Source organism: Pipra filicauda, unplaced genomic scaffold (assembly GCF_003945595.2).
Source record: "Pipra filicauda isolate LSUMZ 115617 unplaced genomic scaffold, ASM394559v2 scaffold19_size4547281_pilon, whole genome shotgun sequence".
NCBI lineage: Eukaryota > Metazoa > Chordata > Aves > Passeriformes > Pipridae > Pipra > Pipra filicauda.
In genome coordinates, this window is record NW_024104309.1 from 1,016,541 (window position 1) to 1,041,345 (window position 24,805).

At 41.1% G+C, this 24,805-nt stretch overlaps 1 protein-coding gene across 3 annotated transcripts in view; it reads right to left on the bottom strand.

The window, feature by feature from the left end:
- The window catches only part of LRP8 (LDL receptor related protein 8), a 171,147-nt gene that overhangs the window by 27,471 nt on the left and 118,871 nt on the right, over window positions 1-24,805 (bottom strand). For all 3 annotated transcript variants that reach the window (XM_027748654.2, XM_027748653.2, XM_039380566.1), the window contains one exon: window positions 10,576-10,704. In XM_027748654.2, the coding sequence (XP_027604455.1) occupies window positions 10,576-10,704 (129 nt within the window). The remainder of the gene's footprint in view (window positions 1-10,575; window positions 10,705-24,805) is intronic.

The window sequence follows — 24,805 nt, forward strand, 5'->3', positions numbered from 1 at the left end:
ACTGCTCCCCTCCAACACAAATCAGTTATTTTTCCATTCTCTGCAGCAGTATTTGCATAGTATTAGTTAATTATAATGGAGCAACCAGATGCCAAAGCCCCTGCTGATAAATAATAGTTGGTTCAAAAATGTATTTACTGATTCAGAATCATCATATATTCATTCCAAGTGGTTTAATTTTCTGAAAATAGAATTAATTATGACCCCACAATTTACAGAGAGAAGCAGTTTATGTACAAAGGTATGCACACTCTGCACTTTCCTGCCTTTAATCTTACTGCAGTAAGACTGCTAACTCATGGTCTCTTCAATTTTACTTCAAACCAGGAAAGGGTTAGAAAGTTTATCAGAGGTTCTTCTGGCTAAATGACTGAAAATGACCTCAAAATATGAACAAGTGATCCAGTGTAGAGGGTTTCATGGTAAAATAAAGCAGCTTGGAAGACAAAAAGGATGGTCAGAACACCTAAGTTTAATAGTGTGCTGGTTTTTGCAAAAATCCAAGACACCCCATGGGGATCTCACGGGATAAAGACATTATTATTACTCTTCCATATTCTGATTGGAATATAATCAGATGAATCAGATTGGAGATGTTTGGTACTAGCCAAAAATTAAATGGAAAAAAAATATGCTGCGATGTGTTTAGTGAGTTTCTTTTCTGACTTTGGAAATTGGAACCTGTACAGGACAAGCTCACTGCTATTCCCTTAGACATGACTTGCTTATTAAAAGGGCAATTTTACAAATTGCACCAATTTGGCAAATCCCTCAGAAACATCTGATAATATCCACTAAACTAACAGCTGCTCTAATATTATCACACAAAATTCTGTACTTCTGAGGGATACATAAACGTTCAGCAAGCAGAGCAGGGCATTACTGAACAGGGCCTCCATCCTGGGACAGGGCACACAAACCCCACACTACTGCCTTCACAGACCTCTGGCATCCAGCAGGACTCCCCATGGGTATGAATCTTCTGCATGACCAGGAGCTAGTTGAGCCATTTCAGAGTTCAAATCACACTTTGCCAGGAAAAGCCTACTCCCATCCACTGGGCAGACTCCCACCCTGTGCTCATCTGCTAATACAGACACACGACCTGCCTTCTTAGACCTGCCTGTTTCCTCCATTGCTTTCTGGTTCCTTATGTCCATGTCAGGAAAGACTTCATCAGACCCCTAAAAGCTACACCCCAGTCCCGTTGGCAAATGACAGCAAAACTTGTTTTATTCTCAGAGAATGTGGGAAAAGCAAGGAACTCAAGCCCATGTCTGTTGGTTCACAGCTTCAGGTCACTGGCCTGCCACTTCCTTCTTACCCACACATTCCTAAATACAGTTGAACCAGTTGGAAAGCTGAGCCATTCCACCAGAACCACTTTCATATTGCCATAAGACGGGAATCCTGAAGGTTTGTACCAATCTACAATATTATATTTACTGAGCCAGGGAGCAGTGACTGACACTACAGAGCTACGAGCACTGCTACTGGTTGTGCAGCCCCTCTCACATTGTGACAGCTGTGCACAGCTCAAAAGCACCTCCACAGAAACAAAATAATCTTAGTCTTCAGCTAGAACTTGTCATTGATGGAATCACCACACAGGCCCATCTGTGAAAAACAGAGCAAAGAAAAGCCACATGGGCCACCCTCAGGAAACCTTTCTGTCCCAGTGGGCTGGACAGGTAAGACAGAGAGAAGAGCCCGGCTTTACCGTGCTGATCTGGGAGCTACAGCAGCCGAGCTCACAGGTCTGGACTCGGCTGAGCAGTGAGGGACAAAGCAGTGCCCCATAAAATTTCCACTTCCACTAAGTTACTTTGCTTGATGGGAATTCTCTGTAAGAGGAGATACTTCTTTTTATTGCAGTTTGCTTCACTTTTAGACTTAATTATTCATTGCATTTAGAACATGGCACTATTAACTGTTCTGGAGCAAAGACAAACAAGGGAACATTTAGAGCTGTCACATCTCACCCCCCCAGTTTTACCCAACTGCGTCTCACATTTCTCTAGGAACAGTGATCCAAAGTGAGTTTGAATGGAGGTTCAATAACAATTAAAAAGATGCTTTAAAAATAGAACAGTTTGCAAGGCAACTGATCTGAAAGAAGTACCTTAAAAAGAAGCACCGAGGACACAAGGAGGCAATTGGCAGAAGCTGGTGTAGCCAGATTCAAAGTTATGAATATAAGCACACACTGTAATGACAAACACAGACCCCTGTGGTGATTGTGGGAGGGGGAGAGCCTGACAGACTTTTCTGGAAACAACCAGCCCCCAAGTATTTTCAGTTCTGTGATATTAGGGGGCACAGCTATTTTGTGATGTAATCAACATACCTGCCTACGTACCCACAATTTCAGAAAAGAATAGCAAGCATTTTTTGAAAAAAAGTATTAGATTTTCTACTCAAATGGAAAATTTAATCACTGAGTGACACTCACTGCAATTAAAACTGTAAGGGTTGTGTGCTGACTGCGCTCAGATTAATAGCAGTGAGATTTCCATGGCATTAGGATTTGCCTTTCAGTTCCTATGGCTTTGAAATAGAAGGCAGCACTTTCCTGGATTTGGGTTGAGATGAAGACTCAGTAGTACAATGTCAGCAATTATTTTAAACTGGTTGGATAGAAGTGGTGTAATGAAGTGGTTTCTATTGCGAGCTAAACCTTTCCCGTTACATTTTATCAATTAAATAAATTTCCTTGCAAAATATAAGCAAAGTTAATCCAAAAATTTTATCTTCCTCTATAGGAAAATACTGTATTTCAGCCACTAAGATGTTGTTTTATCCATTAATATGACTCATAAGCCAACTTTTTTTTCCTTTTGCATCAAACATGACATGGTCCCTTCCTGCGTGGGACTGTACAAGTTCAAGCTCAGTGAGTTTGATTTAGTCTGCAGATCATATGTTCAGGAAGCAGAGCTGTCAAGCGCTCGTTAATTAGTGTAACACATATGTCCTGGTGGCCACTGCAGGATGGGACTCCTTCCCACGGATCTGCCATTGGAACATGATCACTGGCACTGTCAATACAGGAGATTTCCCTTAATAAAGTTAAACAGATTCTTGCTTTTTGGATGAACAGGCTCAAAATTATAGCTCTATTCTGATGAAGGAAACACTTCAGGGACATGAAATACAATCATATTTGGCAGTAAGAGATGTAATTTCTGGACTATTTCAACTCAAACTTTTCTGTTTGACAGACTGCCCAAGAGATAAACATAATTACAGGCTAATTTCTGCTCCTCTGACACCATGATGCGAGATTGGAAAGAAGAACCAGAGGCAATGTCTCCAGATAAAGTGCAGCTAAAGAGCAGCAGGACAAAGCTTTTGTGGGTGTGCACAGGCATCATGCAGTCCAGCAGTATTAAGCTTTTGCTTTAATTATCCACAAATCTTTGTATAAAACCAGCTTTTTCATACCACTTTTCCACAACTCTGTGAAAAACTATTACAGAGTGTGAAGGACTTGTATGTGTGGGGGGGTGTGAGTGTGCTTGAACTGTGCTCTTTGCATCCACTCTTTTTTTCCCCAGTGTTCCTTCAGAGAGACACTGCAAAAGTACCACATTCTGAAGAGTCTTGTTTTCATCCTGAAGTGTCTTGTTTTCATACTGTGTTTTCATCTACTGTGCTTTCAGTAATCAATTATTCATGGAACATTCTGATACAGACAATTTATCTGTAAGGGAGGGATCAGCACAGAGGTCACACCAAGGGTGAGCGAGGTCCTGGCAGTGCTGGGTAACTCCATGTGCAGAACGTTCCACACGTCTGCCTTTTTCAAACCTCAGCTCAGGAGACAGCAGCAGGGAAAGTAAAGCCATTTTGTTTTCACCTTCTGCAGGTAGAGCCGTGGCTTTAGGGTTTAATTCTTGATTTACACAATTACTATTTTACCTTTAACCTAAGTTCATGCATTATTTTACATTTAATTACAATGAGCATCCAGCATATTAAAAATGCAACTGCCTTCACTTTTCCTGTCAGCATGCAATTAAAAGTCACTACCAATCTCATTTTTCTTGCTGTTTTGTTCTGAAGGAACTCAGGACAAATATGATTGAGGCTGAGATTTTTCCTAAATAACAATGGGGATTTTTCTGCAAATTACTCCTGCTTTCGAAGGAGCTCTAATACTTTAAGCAGTGATAAAGTGGCAGCTGTACATGTTTAATTTCTGAGAGCCAGGGCATAATGCACAAACATTAATCCCTCCAGCTGTCCAGCAATTAAACATCATGTAAAGCCCAGAGGATATCATTGCTCTGCTACCTTATTTATGAAGGACTTTCATTTGTTAAATCTAGTAATTCTTTTTTCCTTCTTGGAAATAACTGTAGATTCCCCTAGCATGGCAAGTGCACTCAAGTTACAGCTACCTCCTGTAAAATGGCAGGAATTTCAGGCTAGCCATCTTTCTTTTCATCAGATACTAAAATAGTCATGAATAGTGATAGTAGATGAATATTTCCTCTACAAGCATGAATGCAATACTATGGGCTTGAACCCCTTTAACTTGGTGGGTTCCTCAGGGAGAATATATGGCAAAATCTGATCCTTTGGGCTTGATTTCCCTCTGATCTGACTGTGCACCTACTTAATGAAGGGAATGAACAGAATTCCTAACTTTGACAAAAGCACATATTCATCACACTGCAATGGAAGGTAAAATTAGTGCTACATTATCAGCAAGTTAAAAGCTTTCAGTAGGATCAGTGGAGATGTGGAATGAACAGAATCAGCATGGTCAGATCCCCACTGGTAGCACTGGAATTGACTCAGATGCAAAACACAGCTGCCTGTTACTGCAGGAAGAGAACGATGCTGAGACGACGTGATACTCCTTATTGTTACAGGACCATGAGAAAACAATTTAAATACAGAAAGGTCAACAGAAAGGTCCCTTCACGGGAGTGTAGGTGCAGAGTAGAGGAAGGTGGCTTTAAATCAGCTTTGTGATTTCCCCACTTCAGCAGTTCATCACCAGGTGGATCTGCTGGAGGGATCAGAACAGCTTTAGCTGCTCTAAACTCTGCCTTCTGCCAATGGCTCTCAGGTGACCCTCAGGTGAGGGTATTGAGCAGGGCATGCAAAGAGCTAACAAAGTTTTCTGCACTTGGACTTTCCAAGAAAAGGACTCCTCACTTGGAGGTCCTGCTGCTTTATATGGAGAGTAACAGATGTGCCTGGAGCTTTACCAGGAAAAAGTGGAAAGCTCATCACCTGAGGATTTTGTAAGTGACATATATATATATATATATATATATATATATTATATATATATATATATATATTATATATATATATATATATATTATATATATATATATATATATACACACACACACACATGGACATGTGAAGGCTGTGAGCTGCCACAACAGCTTACAGCTGAGCATGACTGTGCTTACTGTTGTTTCCCTTATTAATTTATAAAAACTTTATCCAGTTTGTCCCCTTTTCTGGCATCATATGAAAAGGCTAAAAATCTAGAACTAATTCTGAGACATGTGGTCAGCAATGAAAAGCCAGAAGACCAGAGCCCAAAAGAAGATGCCCTCAGTAATGAGCCTGTCACTGTCACAAGACCCCTGCAGGAATTCCTGGCTCTCATCCTTGGCCAGCTATCCAGGCCACCTGCACAAGTTCCCCTGGATCACTGCCTCTGTACTGTTGCTAAACAGAATAAACCACAGTGTGGGTTAATAACTTATTATGCCACCAATATATCAATGGATACATCATTTCCCTGTATCTGACTATTGAGGAAGGGGAAAATGGTGTACTTCCACCTCCTCATCTGCAAGACACAATTTCCATATTGGGTGCAAGAAGTGGCCCGGGTGAGAACCAGTAACACAATCAGAAGAGATGGGACCAGAGCCTTGTGTTCTCTGTTGATCACCCCAGAGTCCTGTGAGGGGGAACAAGCAATATGTGCATTAAAGAGGTTCAGTGCCCATTGCAGCTGTTACAGGATGGCAGCTCTTCTGTTCTCAAGTCACACCCAAATGCTCTCTGCATTCCTGAGCAGCTGACAAAACACTGGTTACTATCTCTCTTAGCAAAGTCCAGACTGTGTGATGTTTTCTGTTGTGATGCTTTAATTACAGTCTCTCACATTTAATTTCTCTTTTAGGCTCTTAAGCTTGTCCAATCCTGACAAAGGTGAGGTGCACTATGAGCAGAAAACCTTAACCAGAGAAGTAAGAAAGAGGATGCCAGCACTTCCAAGCCAGCAAATTCAAGACTGCTCTTACATTATTAACTGTTGATGTCTATGCCAGAGGACTAAACCTCACCTATGACTACAACACACTTAGTATTGTAAAGACACAAATTACTTCTGCTCCAAAAACTGAAAATTAAGTTTTTTTCTTCTTTTTATATACTCTTACTTTAAAAAGGGCAGGTATTCGCATTTTCAGAAGTTGTTTGTGCACTGGAAGTTAGCAGTGCTCTTAAAGCCTACCTGCTGGCAGGAAATTATTTAGGCAGACAGGCACTTACCTACCTACGTGCAAGGATTAATACCTGCAATTAATCCCTAGTGCAATCACAGACAAATCTGGATCCCTAATCACTGCTGCTTCATCCACTGCAGGTTCAAGAACTTGCAGTTGCCATTGCTTCCTTGGAAAGTTCTCCCACAGGGGGAAAATCACACCATTTTTTCTCCTTGTTATGGATGAACACCACCTATAAAGTGCCTTACTGTCCATTGGCAGTGGCTTCCCAGCACTAGGATGGGGCCAGAGCCCAGACTACTGATGAAAATAGTTGCTTTCCTAGTCCTGGTACCAGACCAGGCCTAAGAGGCCATCAAAGGCTGTTTTACACACCTCTGTGGAGGTTTTCATTTTAATAGATTTCATCTATTCAATTGTTGTTCATGGCAAACAGGACTCCTATTTCAGATGAATTCAGTCTGCTTGGCTTACTCCTAAACCAGCTTTTTATAGGGATGGATTGTACAGGGGGACACGAGCAACTCAAAAGAAACATTTGACTCATTTGTTGTTTGAGATGATGCATTTTTTTCCAGCATACCTGAGCTCAAGTAAGGCCAAAGCTTCCTAACTGCAGCTGAACCCTTTGCCTAAAGGGGGTTACAGGACAGCATAAAGATTGCAAAATCTCTCCTCCTGTGAAGAAAGATATTCTGAGCACTGCTGTGACAAACCCTTTTCAGATCACAGGGTGCTAATGGAAACAGCAAGTCTTCAACAGTGATTAAAAGCAAAGGAGAGGGATGCAGAGCACCACATTGTTTCCATTTATGCAAGACAATGCACCAAAAACGTGGCTGATACAAAGCACAAAGGAGAACCCAACCCAAACAGAGCATTCTCTTATTCAAATTCTACACTTCTATCCCCGAATTTCTGAACAGCTGCCTTCTCCCTCCAGCTGGCTGTGCCAGTGTTTACACTGGATAAATTTCACACTGATTCAAAAAGCAATTACATCATTCTGAGAAGAAAAATCCACCAAAAATTATCAAATCCAGAACAGTATCTGAAAAGCAAACTGCTGGAGGAGGAAGAACCATGATGCACTTGCACTGTTCTATATTTTGGATGATTCTACTACAATAATAATTTTCCTCTCCTGAAGTAGATCCTCCCTTAACATGGACTGTGAACATTCTGACACAGGGACAGGCAAGTGCATATCCTCAGCACAACCAAGCCTTGCTCCTGTATCTGGATATAATATTTTTAGTGGTACAAATTACCAGTGCAGAAATGCAGGCTCGAGTAGATTCATAAACTCTGTACTGAGTCCTTCTGAAGAGTTATAATTCTAAGAGTCAGTCATTCCTATCAATAAAAAGGAGTATCCATAGATAAAGTATGTTTCAAATGTCACACAAGGTTAAAGTAATAGCCTTATTACCATGGATTTAGAAAGAGCTTAGGGGTTTTCTTCTGGGTGCCCTCACTCACAATATCTTCAAGTCATCATCCACTTGATTATTGCACATGCAGGCTCTCACCACTGAAATTATTCTGAGCACAAATAAATTCCCTTCCAAACATTTATCCAGCAAGATGTGTTATTTATAGACAAGTTGGTCAGCTCTGTGAGAGTGAAGCCTCAGCTAAGACAGGGTGCTCTGCTCCAAGGGGCCGTGGGTGACAGGGCTGAGGCTTCTTTTAAAATGAGAACAAAAACATGAATGCAGAGATTAAAACAACAAAACAAAGCAAAAGAAGATGTCTGAACTGGTCAGGATACTGTGTGCTGCTGAGATAAGAGAAAACAGAGAAAGGAGGATTCTAAACAGAGAAGAAATGGGAATGTTAACAGAGTATCAGTGGGTAGGCTTAGTGAGGTTTATCAGCTTTGGATAAAAGAGAGGATAGCTATCAATCCTCCACAAGCTCTCCGAGTTTAAACTGCTAACACATTTGTTCTCATCCATGAGGAAAAGACCTTAATTTGACAAGCAACCTCCCTGAAATGCTCCCACTACAGCAGTTCAGCAGCACCTCCTGCTTCCTTCTCAGAGTTTAATGTCCCTGAGGGTGCTGAGCCGAGATCTTAGGGCTGAAAGCTTTGATGTTTGCACCCACCCAGGATGCTCCACATTTGCCTGTCAGCGCCTTTCTGCCTGGTCCTCTTGCCAGAGAACAGCCCATCCCACACTGAGACTCAGCAGATTCCCAGTGTGCTCCCACCACGGTGGTGCCCTATGAGGGTACAACAGTTATTAGGAACTAATGAAAGCTACTAATTCATTTCTCTCGAGTTACCCAACAACCATCAGAAGATGCTAATTTGTCCTTGGATTAAATTTCCATTTTAAGAACCTGCACAGGCACTAAAACTGTGGAAGATAAGACCAGAGATGCTGAAACATCAAGAACAGAAACACTCATGGATTTCCAAATCCATTAACAGCATCATTACGCTGAAATTATGTGGTGTTCAGAACACATTTACATTCATTTGGGGAGTTACCTAAAGCCTTGAAAAAAAATTCAAAGGAATTTCTAGTAGATTTTTGTTATAAATGAAAGACTCCATAAGACAACTCCTACTGGTGTGAGCAGCAGCAGCATTAAATTAGAGGAGGCAGCCACCAGTCTAAAAATTGTTCTAATTTCACTAACTCATATTGGGAAAAAAATAATTTTTTCAATAACAGTTACAATTATCTTCTGAACTTGCCTCTAATTCAAGCCTCCCGTTCAAAGAAAAAAAAATCACATGCTATAGAGAGAACACTTAAAGAGTTTCACACAGAAAACAAGTAAAAAGGAAAAAGTAAAACAAGGACAAAGAAAAATATTTTTACAATGAGTGCTAAACTGTGGAACAGAAAGTAAAAGAGTAAAAAATTAAAAGCTTTGGTAAGATTTTTTTTGATAAAGCTGTCTGCAAAGAAATAAATTTATCCAGAGCATTTTACTCAGAACACAAAATGTTCATGTAAAACATATTTTGTTATACAACTTCAACAAAAAGATATAATGTGGATTATGAACTGGTTAGGTATTAGAGCCCAAAATTCAGTTTTCAAATGAAGAAACATGAATGTGTTTGCATGTAACCATTCAACCCTTTCTCCAGTAATCTGGAGAACACCAGAAATATTGATGGATGGATAAATACACAGAAAATTAGAGAGCTTCTTAACAACCTGGGATCGTTTGCATACAAGGAATTTAGTAAGAACAGAGTTAGGAACAGTATTAGAGAGGTGATTTTACTTCTGCACAGACTGGTAAGACTGATATTCCCTAAATTCTGGAGGTCTGTATAAAAAGAAAGTTTGAAAATCAACTGGAATATCAAAGGAAGCCACAAAAATGAGTCAAGCATTCATTCAAAAGAAAATATTTGACAACAAGAAGCATAAAGAACTAAATATGTTTAGTCTATCAAAAAGACAGTTTGAGAAATGGCTTGATTACAGTGTAGGAGTTTTCACAGAGTGCAAGCACTGTTAAAGAGCTCTTTCATGCAGCAGAGAAAGGCCTAATAAAAGGCAGTGGCCATTTAAGGACTGAATTTCAAACAGTTACGGTGCATAGTGTGTCATTCTCTCTGTCCAGCGGAACCAACAAGCCATCAATAAAGGAATGTCCAGGCCTGTCTATTCTATTCCAGCAGAGGCCTCAGCCTGTAGGGCCACACTCTGCAGGGAGAAGGACACGGTGTTAAGCTGCTGGGCTACCCCAGAGGAAGGTTTGAACACTGTATTTAAGTCCTTTCCACATCTTCTGGGTATTAACCCTGATAATCATGTTCCAAACTGACTAAACATATTCTGCTACTGTAGTGAAAGAATACTTAATTCTCAATATACTGAATACTTTATTCTCCACAGAGTTCACTCATTCTCCAGCCAACTCCAACCGGAGAATCCTTCTTTCTGCTTTTTTTCTAAAATTCACTACTTAGCACTGCAAGTGTAGAGAGAAAAAAAACTGTTGGCAGGAAAAGTCATCCCTTTACATTCAATTTGTAACAGTCACTATAGAACTTTTATGGTCCTAAATGGAGAAGCTGCATATGTATTAAAGTATTCCTCTAACTCACCAGGAGTGCAGCCAGCCTCATCAATACCACTTTCACAATCCTTCTGCCCATCACATCTCCAGGACGATGGGATACATTTGTTGCTTAAGTCTCCACAGCTAATTTTTTCAGATGGACATACTTGCTTGGCTGGAAGGATTAAGAAAAAAAAGGAAAAAAGAAAAAACCACAAGTTAAACACAATTCTAAACATTGCTAACATCGTATGAACACACCAGCACCCTGCACACAGCAGCAGCAGTATTGGATAAATGACTCTGAAAATATCACCTCAAATTAAGACAGGAAAAAGGAATTGCCTAATTTTAGTATAAGGGTGTACTTATATGTTTGGTAATGCAAATTCAATGATCTGGGCAGATTATGGTCACTAAACCTGAGGAAAAAGTGGAAAGCACAAGTATGAACCCACATGTTAAACAAACTTAGCTGAAAGTGTGTAAATTAAAGACGACTCTGATCTAAGACATGGAGACATGGGAAGACCTGCAGAAGCAAAAACCCCAGCACATGTAAGAACACAACTATGAAAAAAAAAATCTGCCAGATTTATCTGGAACCAACTAAGCTGTGAAGCTCATTCTCTTATAACTAGTTTGCATTGCTAAAATTCCTTTTTTCCCCCCCTTCATACTAGTGTAAAGAGCAACAGATCTACATTTATTGTGACAAGGCTGCTGAAATGAAAAATATTTCACAGTTTAAACAATTGCTTAGCATTCTGGAATCATCATCCAGATTGGTAGGATTTGCTTATTAAACAACAATTTTTCTCTTAAAAAATTACATGTTTTCAAATAGTTCTTCCATTGGTATTAATTATGATAATGCTGCAGGCCTACTGAAAGGGGATGAACCTAAATTCTAAATTAAAATTTTCACATTACCCTGCTAAAGGTATTTATGCAAAGAGAATCAGCTTCCCAAGTGCTGAGTGAGAGAGGAGGAAAATTATACCTCTCCCTTTCCACCTGCACAAGAAGGTTGTGAAAGGGCATCTTACAGCCCCAAAGCATCAATCAGCCACTTGGAGAGCAGTGCCATTTAATCCCAGGATTTCTCTGTAAGAAGCTGTTTTGAGAAGCTGTGGGCAACCAGTACTTCAAGACAAATTAGGTCCTGCCATAGACAGACAGTTAATAACAGATGTAATGAAGTTTTACAATCCTGAGGCATGACAGCATTTCTGTTGAAATTTGCTTGGTGCATGCCTAAATAACATTTATGAATGTTGCATGATTACAGGGGGGAGGAAAAAAAGGGATCCTTGCTTAGGCTTTCTGATTATTTTTCCAGCAGGTGAGAAAAAAAACCCATCTCACCAGGATCAGTGTATCTGCCAGCTCAGATCACTGCCCTGCTACAGGCCAGGACCCACATCCCACATTTTCCCCTCAGCCCCAGTCCCTTTAAGCTGCAGGTTTATAGTGCACAGCTGCAGGGACACTTGGTGACACTGAGCTCTGTGTCCTTCCACAGAAGTCAGACAGCACCTCTGAAAACCAGGTCACCTGCCAGCTGTGCCAAATGGTGTAAAACGAGGTGTTTGCCCTCACCCTCGAGGAGGCCGGTGAGGCCTCACAGCAGCAGAGCTCTCCCCAGAGCTGTGTGCCAGGGTGAGCCATCCTTGAATAGGGCCAAGCAATTCATGGATAAGAAACAAAAAATTCTCTGGCAGCTGACTGGCAACCAGTAGCCCCCTTAAACGTGAAAAAAATGGAGCTAAAATGGTCCACTTGGCCTAGGCATCCCACAGCCCCTCAGCATGATGGGATCACCCCAAAAATACCGCTTCTGCCGGCCTTACCCGGCCCTCACACGCACAGCTGTGAGCCTGCAGAATGTTGTGCTGGAAAACATAAATCTGCAGCCAAATCACTATAATTTTATTTCTTCTAAGCCTCCATAGAGAGACACACAACAGACGGCACTCCAGCAGAATGAGGCCAGGGAGGGAGGGGCTGGAGGACTCACCTTGCTGCCATCAGCCCCTCTGAGGAGAAAGGGGGCAACTCTGAGGAGAAAGGGGGCAATGTCTGGAAAGGGACCAGGATATATATGTGCTGTCATGTGTATGAGGCAGCACAGGAGGCCTGGGGAGATGAAAGGCACACTGCCTTGCTGTGGGGAGGGGAATCCAACCCCATCAGCAGGGGCTGCCTCGGTTTTCTGAGGCAGCATTGGTGGAAAAAAGGGCTTTTTGCCACAAATATCATACAGAGGGACACCATTTCTAAAGTCTCCAAAACGTTTGTCCCCTGACTGCATTCAGGGACAAGGTCTGGATTGGACTGGCATACCGGGAAAGCTGGGAGACCAAAAAAGTCACGGAGACATTTGTTAAATAGGTTATTGGTTCACATCTCAAAAAAATTGTTCTAGTTCTTCTTGCTCAGGCTGTGGTGAAGGAAAGGAAAGTTTGTTTCGATGCCAAGTAGGATCAGTTTTTTCATCCTCATAATAAATCTCCATTCAGAACTAAGTGGGTCAAGACAGGTGAGAACACATTCTACACATCTGATTTTGAAGAAGGTGAAATATAATTATAAAATGGTATTATCACACAGTGGGATCATTAACCAGGAAAAAGGTTATTTATTGGTCACATAAATATGGGCATTACTTTTGCTTGGTTGCTTTGGGCAGATGCTTAATAACTTTGGGAAGCTCAAAGGTTGGAAAGGTATAGGCACAAGACTCCTTTTTTATGGAAAGCAATCTCTCTGTTAATCATCTCCCTGACAGAGTAATTATAGACATTTAAGATCTGTAAATCAAAGCCTGAACTTTCAGGGATGCAGCAACAGAAGCTGCTGTTGGTCACAGTTCATCAAATCTTTGCATTCCAGTGGTTTCTGTACCCAAGCAATTGTTGCATGGAAGTCAATGACTTGTAAGCACAGGCAGGTAACAGATAAAGCATCTTGCATAAAACTCAAAACATAATTTTGGTAAAAATACATCTATTTTTCAGCAAGTTGGGGTTTTTTCCTCCCCTTTCACCCGAGATGCTGCAGCAATGCAAGTGAAGTCAATGCTGCTGTCCACACTACGAAACAGGCTTTTAGCAACTGCAATCCAGACTCAACATTCCTGTTTCTGTGCTCTGCTTACACAAACCCAGGCCTTTTGTGCTGACGTGACCAAAATGTTTACTTCCTACTTCCCTCTTCATCCTCCCAGGAAGGAAAGGGTTAGTGCTACGTGTGATGGTGAGTGCTCTTCCCCTGGATATATTCTGGACCAATGTTATAGCAAGATCTGCCTTTTCAGAAAAGCACCATTAAACAACTTGGTTGAAATGTCAGACACATCAAGACCAATTTATCACAATGAACTGCAAATGCCAAGGATGGACAACAATGGTTTATTTATAAGGAGACAAGAGCAAAGAAGACAAGAAGGTTCCATTTACTCACTACCACCAATAGCACATTCTTCTTTTTCTTTATAGGAGGCTACAAAGTCTTTCAGAGAACCATAGAGCCTAACTGGCGCCCCACTGTTTGCTTCCTCTTGTGCCACTGCTGTGCTTTTCAGGCTCCGGACATCATGTATATTCAAGAAAGCCCAAGAAAACAAAATTGATTTACTTTCAGAAGACCATTTGTCAGGTTCTCACCAAACAGGTACTCTAAGAGCATACACAAAATGCAATTAAGCAGCTTCTACTGGTGGGAAACCCACAAGACTTTTCATCAGCAGACTGAAAAGAATGCCCTTTGTGGAAATACATCATCTTACAGGTCTGAACAGCTTCTCTATCTCTGGTGAAATAACTCCCCATCCTCTCCAGACTGCCCCTTGTGTTTTTCCCAGGTTCTTCAGAAGAAAAATTCCAACCCAAAACTTTTTTCTACAACATAGAAAATGCCATAATAAAATGGTTTCATTAATTCCTGCCATGCCAATAAACCGTTCCTGCAAAATTTCCACCTTTACTATGGAACTTAAAATTCCTACCTCCCTCTTTCCTGCAGCAGTCGGCCTTCTTTTAAAGGAATGTTTTTTAACAAGGACCTCCCCTCCTCAAATATTGCCCTGTCATAGCTGGCAGTCCTATTTCAGACATGTACCAAGAACAAAATAAGTGTTCATACCTGTCCAAGTACAGGACTAGACTCTCTATGTTTCCAGACAAAACAAGCAAAACTGTTAAAAGGGAGGGAGCTGACAGGCAGAGATTGCTTAGGGGAATTCAGAACACAGAGCTCCTAATTACTGAAGATTTTTGACTCAGAAAAACATCTCAGTCACAAGTCTGAATATATAGTTCTCCATATATGTATGTGTGTATGAATGTACATCCCAGTCTACACTCACTGCTGACTTACATCTCAAACTTTCCCATTGAAGTATTTAAGGTGCATAAGAAACACTTTAAAATCCATCCTGTGATGTGAATTGCTATCACAGCAGAAGGTGTGTCTGCACTGGTATTTTCCTTCCCCTGCCTCCTCTCCCACCTCAGGGTGGGTGCTGGGAACACTGGCTGCTACGCTGTTCACCCACCAGTTCACTCTGCAGCTCAGGACAGGTTGCTGTTGCTTTGGTTTACTGCCCTTAGCCCTTCAAGATACATCAGATCTAGCAACACAGACAGGCCAAACATGTTATGGGGAATGCCAACCAAAGAATTGTTCCCACAAAGGTCTGCAGCTGCAGGGAGCTCTCCCTTCTGTCATGTGGACCAACACACTAAAGCATCAGCCTGCTGGGATGGCAAGACTTCGGTGAACTTGCAGCTTCAACTAAAGCCAGTGCCACTGCATGCATTTGGTTTGCTCACCACATCTGCGTGACACATACACTTGACATCATAGAGAAAGTAAAGGCAACTTTACATTTCCAGCTGAAGCCAGCCCAGGCCAAAAAAAATGTCATGATTAGAGGTTTAAGTGAATTAAGATTACAGCAGTTGGACTTGGAATGAGATCAAACCCCCACAAACAGTGCCTTTGTTGACAAAGGCAGTGACCTTCTGCTGAGCACAGGATGGTCTGTGCTGGTCAGAACTGGGGCATGCTGGCAACCCTGATTCCCAGGACATGGGAGCTTGGATTGCTACTACCTGACTCTACATTTTTGAGTGTGTAAGTACACACTTGCCATAACCCCTTGTGGGAGCATGTAAAGATAGAGAAATCATGAAAATCTAGTCTTACTGCACAAAAAGATAATTAACCTATAGGCACCACCTTTAAACTTTCAGCAAAAATTACTATAAACAACTCAAAAGACAGACTAGAAAAGGCTACTAAGAATCTGTACTGTAAAAAGTCAAGGACTGTATTAACAGTTGATAAACCTGATAAATAGTTATCTCCTATAGTGTGATTTGTTTGATGGTGACTCATGTCCAGAAGTTCCCAGGGGAACAGAAAAGGATTTACACAGATTTCACCCCATTGCACTGCATAGTACAGCCCTTATTATCTCAGTTCTTGTGTGCTTCTAAGAAAGGCTTCTTTACAACAGCATGGCTTGGGAGTCTTTGATGAGCCTCCAATTCCTCTACCTAGAAACTGGAGGGAGAAAATAAGCTTAGTGTACAAAGGATTCAGCATGTCTAAAAGAGATAGCATGCACCCTGCTTTTGAGCAGATTATCACGTTGGTGATTATCACCTCTGACATCAGAGTGAAATCATCAGGAATTCAAAATCCCAGGATTAATTGTAATTACTGAAATATAGACTTTCTGACAGAGTAACAGTGAGGTAGCTTTCACAGGAAAAGCTGTGTTTCAAACACAGACACTACAAACAACCTGAATAAAGAAAATGATTCTCAGGTATAAGGCCAATAGGTTTAACAAGTAGTATAAACTCTATTTGAGTACAGGGCAAGAGGAAAGACAAATGGCATCAGGTTTTATATTAATGAATAACTAAGCTTCATATCTCATGACTTGAATCATCTACATGGGTCAGGAAGCGATTCTTTACCCAAGTTCAAAGCTATCCTGACACACTTACAGTTTATTTGTAAACTTCTCCCAGAATACTGAATATTGGCACAGCCCAAGACAGCACGCTGGACAGAAAGGACTAGTACTCCTGGGCTTTCAGTGCATCACTTTTCCTTAGATTTCTGACTGCTATCTCTTACTCATCCACTTCAAAAATCAAAACTACCATCAAACTTGGCTATGCAAAGCATTTCCTTCCCTCAGTCTGACTGGCAGGACTTCAGCTGATTTTGTCTTCCTGTAAACATAGCAAATGCTCACTTGCTGCAATCATCTGAGCACGTCTCACCTAATTCATTTCAGAGCTTTGGGAGATACAGTTTTGATGGCACTTCTGTTCTCTTCCTGATATGCCCAATAGGCCCTGCTGCTGTGAAATAAAGTCCTTAAACTCAAGTGACTTGGTTCATTTTGGGTAAATCCAAGTCTGTGTTAATGGTCCTTGGTAAATGGGAGGTCAAACTAGATGATTACATGATTCTCCTTGGTCTCAAACTATAGGAAAATTGTGATGCTTTCAGCAGGAATCAGGAAGCTTTTTAACTGCCTTTAACCCATCCTCATGGTCATACTTCTGAAGTTTCAGAGTTTACAAACTAAGACCAGATGTTTAACAGCAGTCAGCAGAGCCTCATTAAATTTCAATTTAGTAACTGTCTAGCACTTGTAAAACAACAGTGTTTTACTGGTGTTTGTAGAATACATGGTGACATTCCCACACTGTCACGTCTGGTTGTGCACAGAGAGACCAGTTTCTAAGAGATCATGACAGGTTATTAGGCACGAGAAAGATGTACATGATACAGAAGGGTTTTATGCTCCCAAACAAACTACATTTCATATACCTGCCATTGCACACATGAGAATTCAAGAAAACATTGTAAAGGTTTATTCCCTACATGCCCAAACACCTTGAGACCAAAGTTTCCTTCCCAGAGGACACTTGCCATGTCCACACAGAGGGTTGGCAATTCCTCAACAAGGTCAGTCCTTGGACTGTCTTGGCTTTCTACTCCCCCCAGCCCACCTTTGTGTGATCAGTAGTACTCTGATATCTCTTGGATATCTCAGTTAAATGCCCCTAAGCATTGATTTGGCCAGCGATGAATGAATCCTTTAATAAACGTGAATGAGACATAACCCTGGGATTCCAATCTTTACTAGCATTTTATAGAGATTCTGGACAATGCTAACATACCCAACAACTATGACCAGCACCCTGCTTGTTGCAGAGCTGAAGGGCAAGACTCCCCAGGACAAGGCAGAAAAGGCAAACAACAGAAACTCCTCGATAGAAGAGGAAAATCTGTTGTTTACCCTGGACTTAATATGGAGAAGTGTTCAAACCCCTAACATAGTCCCTCCTCATGAAATCACCAAACCTCTCTCTGCTCCACCTCTAAGCCAGGGCAGACCTTTGTCTTCAAGAGGAGTTGTGACACTTAAGACATTATTCTGGCTACTGAAAACCTGAGTCTCCACATTAGAGTTCTACTCTAAGTACTACTTAAAACTTTATTTTCTCTTCACCAATGAGCTTCACCGATCTCAGACCCTTAGCTTGCCACAGAGGAAAGGAGAGAAGATACTGGTAATAAACACAGGGAAAAACTTAGATATCAAAGTAAGAAATGAGAACAGCTGAAGATCCTGATCTTGGCTTAACTAAAGCAGCAATGTGCACTGCTGATCTCAAACAATTTAATAATAAACTGACAGTTGACTTTGCTAGTTAGCAAATACACAGGCCTGCCAGCAAAACCCAGGACTCAAAATTTTCTTTAGAGATAGTTTTCTAATAGTAAAGCTATTAATTATTCCCTTTTGTAAGAGGCATTTTTCATTCTCAATCAAAAGCAAAGCTTTAAAAAAATTCCAGCAATGACATGGCTTTGTTTAAGAAGGTCAGATAAAATATTCCCCTTTTTTCTACCCTGAACACATCTTCTTTAAACTCTATTGTTTTTAGAGCTAGTTTGAAAGTGAGTGATGTGCAACGTTGTCCTGTCAAACCTCCCATCCCACCACTGTCTACAGCAATTACCCTGTCAGTCTGTGTACACATTGCCAGCTGTAATGCAGTTCAGTCTCCCCTCCCTTCTGCATTAACAGTAATGGGGGAGGTCAGGGGGAAAAAATGAAAAAGGAAAACAAAACAAAACAAAAGGGTTTTGTCTTTCCTATAGCCCAGAAATCAAACAGAACTCAACCTCTGGCATGGTTCAGAGCAGAGCTCTGTTCCTCAACAGAGATCTTCCACCTCTGCTTGAATCTAGGGATGCCTACTGGGAAAAACTAACTCTGGCTACAGACAGCCTTTAAAAATCTACCCTGACCCACAGCGTTCCCCCCTGATTAGTGATGCGTGATGCTTTCAAGGCAGTTCTGATTCAGGCAAGCCTTAGGAGAATAAAACACTGAAGGGTAACAGCTGACCCAGCACAGACTGGTACAGTTTAGCTGGGAATCAGCGAAGTTCAAACACAGACATGCTCTGGGAAGAAAGAAGAGTGTCAAGGAAGAAATGAGAGTCGGGAGGTTAAGGCGGTACAAGCTGGGCATGAATGGAAGTCAGCTAATTAACCCCGGGAAATGCAACTTATGAAAGGAAAACTTGTTCCCTGCCCCAGATCAGTGATTCCCGAGCCTTGTGGGCAAACAGATTTTTGAACAACTTTCCAACTTTCTCACGCAGCCCCACAGCTGACAAATTGAAGTGTTTAGCTCTGAATGAAGCCTCGGGGCCCACGCTGGCCTTGTGAGCCAAAGTGCACAGCTGGGAACAGCCCCAGCCCTCCACTACCCAAGTGTGAACTATTACAAGCCTTTTGTCATCTGTTCAGGTATCAGCCACGTGCCTAAGCACAGCCTAAATCCATTACCTGGGCATCCCATGGGCACACCAGAGCACACTCTCAAGCCTTGACTTACAAAGCCTATCCCTCATGGTCTGACTTAGAAGAGACTGTGGCAAGAGCTGATCTCTACAGAAACACAGGTAAATAACATTATTCTCCTGATCTGTACTGATGCAGTAATGCCTCCTTCTTTATTCCCAGGCTCTTGGTCTAAATATGTTGCAGCTTTAACAACATCAACTTTCTGCACTAAAGATTCAGTGATAAAATACTCCAGATTGCAGCACACAATAAATCAATCATCCCTCCCTGTGTGGATTCGTAACTCAGCAGTTTGAAAGCATCTTGGAACGATTTCTGCAGAGATACTTTTAGATAAGAGACAAATTTACTTTTTATTGAATCAAACGTTATTTGAGTGGTTTTGATTTATAGATAAAAATGATGGAGTTTTCTAGAGTCTCTTCAAATCTGTGGCACTGTGACCCTGAACTGTTAAACATTAGTTTCTAAAAATAATTCATTCTTTTCACTAGCAGTATTTCACTTAGTACAAGCCTCACAGAAATAATCACCTTGGTCGCTTGTCAAATTCTTATACAAGCAGCTGAGCAGAGCACCAGGACAGATTTATCTATTTTTCTTCCCATATATTAATTTCTAGAATTCCCCAAAATAGGCATACCAGAGTGCTCCATTTCTATTACAGCAAATCCAGAAACAAATTCCAGATGGCAGCTTATTTCATACATATTCTGGCATATTTATGCTCTTGACTTCTCTACTTCTTTGGAAGTAAATTAATGCTCAACTCAAAACTAGGTTTTTAAGCACAGTTTAAAAAAAATTCACCTGAATATATCACACCATTAACAAAAATCAATTACCAGATAGAAGTCTGAACGTGAAGACTGGAAAGAACACAGTATTTTGAAAGTACTGAAAGTAATTACAAAAATCACTTTGGTTAGAGAAATGCTTCTGCAAAGGTGGCTCTGTTTTACAGGGCCAGTACACAGACTGGATTTGAGAGTACCAGACAGGTCGAAGCAAACATCCAGAAGGATACTGGGATGGATCTTCTGTAATGATCCTCACAGTGTCCACACACTGTGCTCATTTAGCAACTACATAAGCCAAGAAATATGTGGGGGCAACTTCTAACTCCAGTTCACAGTAAGGCAACAAGAGAGTACTTAGCCTGTAAATTGGGATGTAAAATTTATATATCTATTTATACACATATAAACTAGCAGATAATAGATATGTAAACTGTATTATACAAGTTTTCTTGTGACAGTTCCTGTCTCTCACTCTTATCACTTAGGCAATAACTAGGAAATCATCAGATATTGCAGTACTATCCTGAAGATAAGCATAGTTTGCTATCTGATGAACTCCTAATGAACATACTGCTAATTGCATAACCTTCCTTCAGTACAGGAACTTTTCTGTTCATCAAGGGCACAGATTAAACAGTTTCTTCGCTTTGGAGCATCCTTGTAATTAATAATATATTCTTCCCACTTCTAAATATAACCTATAATGAGATGCTTTTAAGAATCCAAGCTGCACCTTTCACCAAGTGCTTTTGATCAGCAGCAAACGAGGCAGAGCTTGCTCAGACAACAGAGCCTGATTTAACTGTGGCTGTCACTTCCCAGTGGCCCGATCCTGAAAGGCTGCAAACCCACTTCAAACAGGTCACAGCAGCAAAACACACCACCAGCAGCAAACACCTTCCTCCAGCTCAAACCCAGCGTCTCACTACCTCTGCGGATGTTCTGTGCACATCAGAGTGAAAAAAGTATATATATAAGATATAGACAATATATATGATAGTGTTCATAGAGATATATTAGATAACTTCTGCTCAGTAAAGCATAATTAACCCCATGAAAACTCTGCCATCAATCACCCATCAGGTGGTGAGCTACTACACTGTGCAAAATTATGTTTTCCATCCATGTGACATGTCACCTCTCAGAGATTTCTCCTGATTTCCATTTGTTAAGGAAAGACAGATCTCCAAAGATCACAGAACAGAAAAAAAAGGGTTTGTGATACCTATGACTGTCTTTTGAGACATTTTGAAGAACTACTTTACACCGAGGGTGGCTGAGCATGGGAACAGGCTGCCCAGGGAGGTCATAGGGTCTCCCTCCTCTGGAGAAATTCCAAAGCCACCCTCAGTGTGTTCTGTGTCACCTGCCTTGGCAGGTTGGACTGGATGATCTCCAAAGGTCCCATCCAACCCTAATAATTCTGTGATTCTGTCATCTTCAAATACTGATCCATGTTTGGGGAGGATGAGGAAGAGTGGCACTCCCTGACCCACGGAGTTTCCTTAACCAGGAAATACTATTTTTGTACTGAAAATTCCTTCCCAGTGATCCAGATACCCAAGAAGGAGAACCTCCCAGTGTCAGAGCTTACTGTGACTTGCAGCAGCTGAGCAAATGACTTTACTTATAAACTGTGCAGCTTCACTCATGTCTGTTTGCACCAGCTGAGAGAACTCCCCATGTTTAAAAGCTACAGGACCACTAAAGGAACTATTGCACAGCAAAAAGCTGTCTTTCTACATCCACACTGCATTTAAACAATAGCATATCTAAGACAGGTATCTATTTTGATTTAAAGACTTTAATTGGCAAAGATATCTAGACAAGAAGTTCACCTGTTTATTTGCCACTACTGTTAAGAGCTGTATCTTATCTCTAGTTCTCTTATCTAGTTTTGGCTTCTGTTCACTGGATCACACTGACTCAGCTAAAGAAACAACCGTGTGATAAAAACTATTCTCCAAGGAGACAGGTGTAAATTGATAAAGGCAACTCTCAACCCTCTCTCCAATAAATCAAATATCCTTCTAATAAAGTGTATTTTTCAACTCTATAACCACGTGAGCATTGTAAGATTGTTCACAACCCCTTGTCTGTGTTGATTGTTCACAACCTTTTCACTTTACAGCAGCTGCCCATGTCTTTTACCACCTCTCAGCCACCTGTTCTTCAACTTGTTTAACATGGCCTCTAATTACGTTGTCAACTACATTTTTGTAACCTTTAAGTCAAACCACATATCACAAAATACACATAGTAGCTTATTAACGCACACAGTATCTTATTAACAAGGTCATGATTCAATCAAGAAACACTGAAAAGTGAGACAACTCTTGTTTTCCCTAACATGTTAACACAGATTTATTTATTTTTTCATCTTGATGCATTATGTTCTATTATCAGCCTGTCTGATTTTGTCCAAAACTAACAGCAGCACAATCAGCACACAGAGCTCTCAGAGCTGAATTGGGTGTTCTTGTAGCAGTCAGGGACTTCAGGCTTAGCCTGCAGATCTTCTACAGCAGGTTCTGTACTGTGCTCCGTTTAACCTTTTAAACCACCGTGAAAATGAAGACTTTCTTTCCAACCCAGCATCACTAAAAGAAGTAAAGTCCTGTCACCTGCATAGTAGGTAAGATTGCACTTGGTCTAGATAAAGTGATTTTTTATGACACTCAAGTTTAAAGTACACCTCATTTCCTATGCAGGTCAGCTATAATTTCCTATGCAGCCACCTAAGACTTGAGGGAGTCTGATGTCAGAACTTTAAATAACTGCACTCGCAGTGTAACCTTTCCAAAACCTTCTCTGACAATGAGATAGAGTTGTCTTTATGTGGGTTTTTTCCACCTGCCAATTGCAGGAGCGAACGCAAGAGGAGCTCGAGGGGAAAGGCTCTAGCAGACTGTAGGAGCTTTGCCTTAGGACTCAAAGCACCTACCCAGCCCTGCTTCACACCAAAGACAAGAGTAGCAAGAAGCCACCATCCCTGTCTGGTGACATGAGGGATATGGGATGAATGGCAAGCACAGGCACACCTTCCACTAATCATCCTGTGCCTCACAGAAAGGTCAGCTCTGCCTCTGTGAGTCAGCTCCTCTGCTCCGTGGGCATCTGTGCCATCTGCCCCAAAGAAAACAGATGCCAGGCTGCTAATCTGCTTTGAGGAGAGGGAAGGGATAGCCTGGCAGAGATTTTGATCCGTGTCACAATTACAGTCCAGTCCTGGAGCAACACACATTTTTCATGATCCCAAGCTGGAGTTAATACAAAAGCTGAGCTGAGCCAATATAACCTTCAGAATGTGAAGGAAATAATCTCTTACACACCCCCTAAAAAGCAATTGGAAGTATGACAAATGTCTGGATACTTTCAGAGTGCTTCATTCTGCTGGGTTAAAAACCACAAACCAAATAAAAACCACAAACCAAAACAAGAGTAGTCATGTGAAATCATCAAAATAAAATACTCTTTTCCTAATGTTTAATAACCCCAACATCCTGATTGACTGTGTCTGGAGAAGTGTGCTCACAACAACATTCAAATGTATTAACTTCAGGTTACATTGGACTTTTCAATAAAGGTAACACTGTGAGGCCACAGAAAAGACTAAGACCAGCCTACAAGTTACCCCAGCATCCACATTCCAGCACCTTTATGAAATAGTGCCCAGTCTCAACAATCCAGGTTATACAGAAAATCAGATGGAAATTTGTGAGCCAGTTCAAGAAGAGCACATGACATGGTCTTGCTGACTTTCAATCATCAGAACAACAGGACTTGGTCTGTCCAGACTCTCTGTTGTCCACGTCCAGTTCATAATATGGTTTCTGCTGACAACACCTACACAGTTCATGATATGCTGGAGCTCCAGGTGTAGTAATTGTCTTTCAAAAGGCAGATTTGTGCATCCATGTGTTGTGTGTGCTGACATGTGTCACCCATGGCTGCCATCACTGTGCACTGAATCATCACACTCGAGGCCTGCATGCTGCTGTTCCTCCCTCCCCTTTCAAACCTCCCCATTCTCAGCCAGTTTGGAACTCTGAAGATCTCTAAAGTTTGGGAAAGTGGTTAAGTAATTACAACACAGAGGAAGTAAGTCAGCACATATGTGGGTTTGAACTACGAAAATTTTTCATTTGGCTCAGGAGAGAAAATGTGTATTGAAAGCCAGAAACATCAGTTCTCAAAATATTTGATGAGCAGACAGGGACACAAGCACTCCTTCTGGAACATACGTTACACAACAGCTTCCAGTGGCAGCTGCTTTACACTCTTTGGAAAAAAAGATACCACTTTTTCCAAACCAATACCATAGGAGATGAATGAAAAGAATCCAAGTGAAGGAGAATCTGATGCAGAATTGTTACTAGGCTATGAAAAGGTAAGAACTCATCCTACAGTTGTGAAGTTCCTTCCTGATTTGAACACATTTTACTCAGGAATCTGAATCCCAGACATATTTTTCTTTTAATTCTTTTACACAATTTTAGAGATCTCTTCTTCATTTATTATGTATAACAGGGATAACATTTTTATTTAGTTTAAATTGGC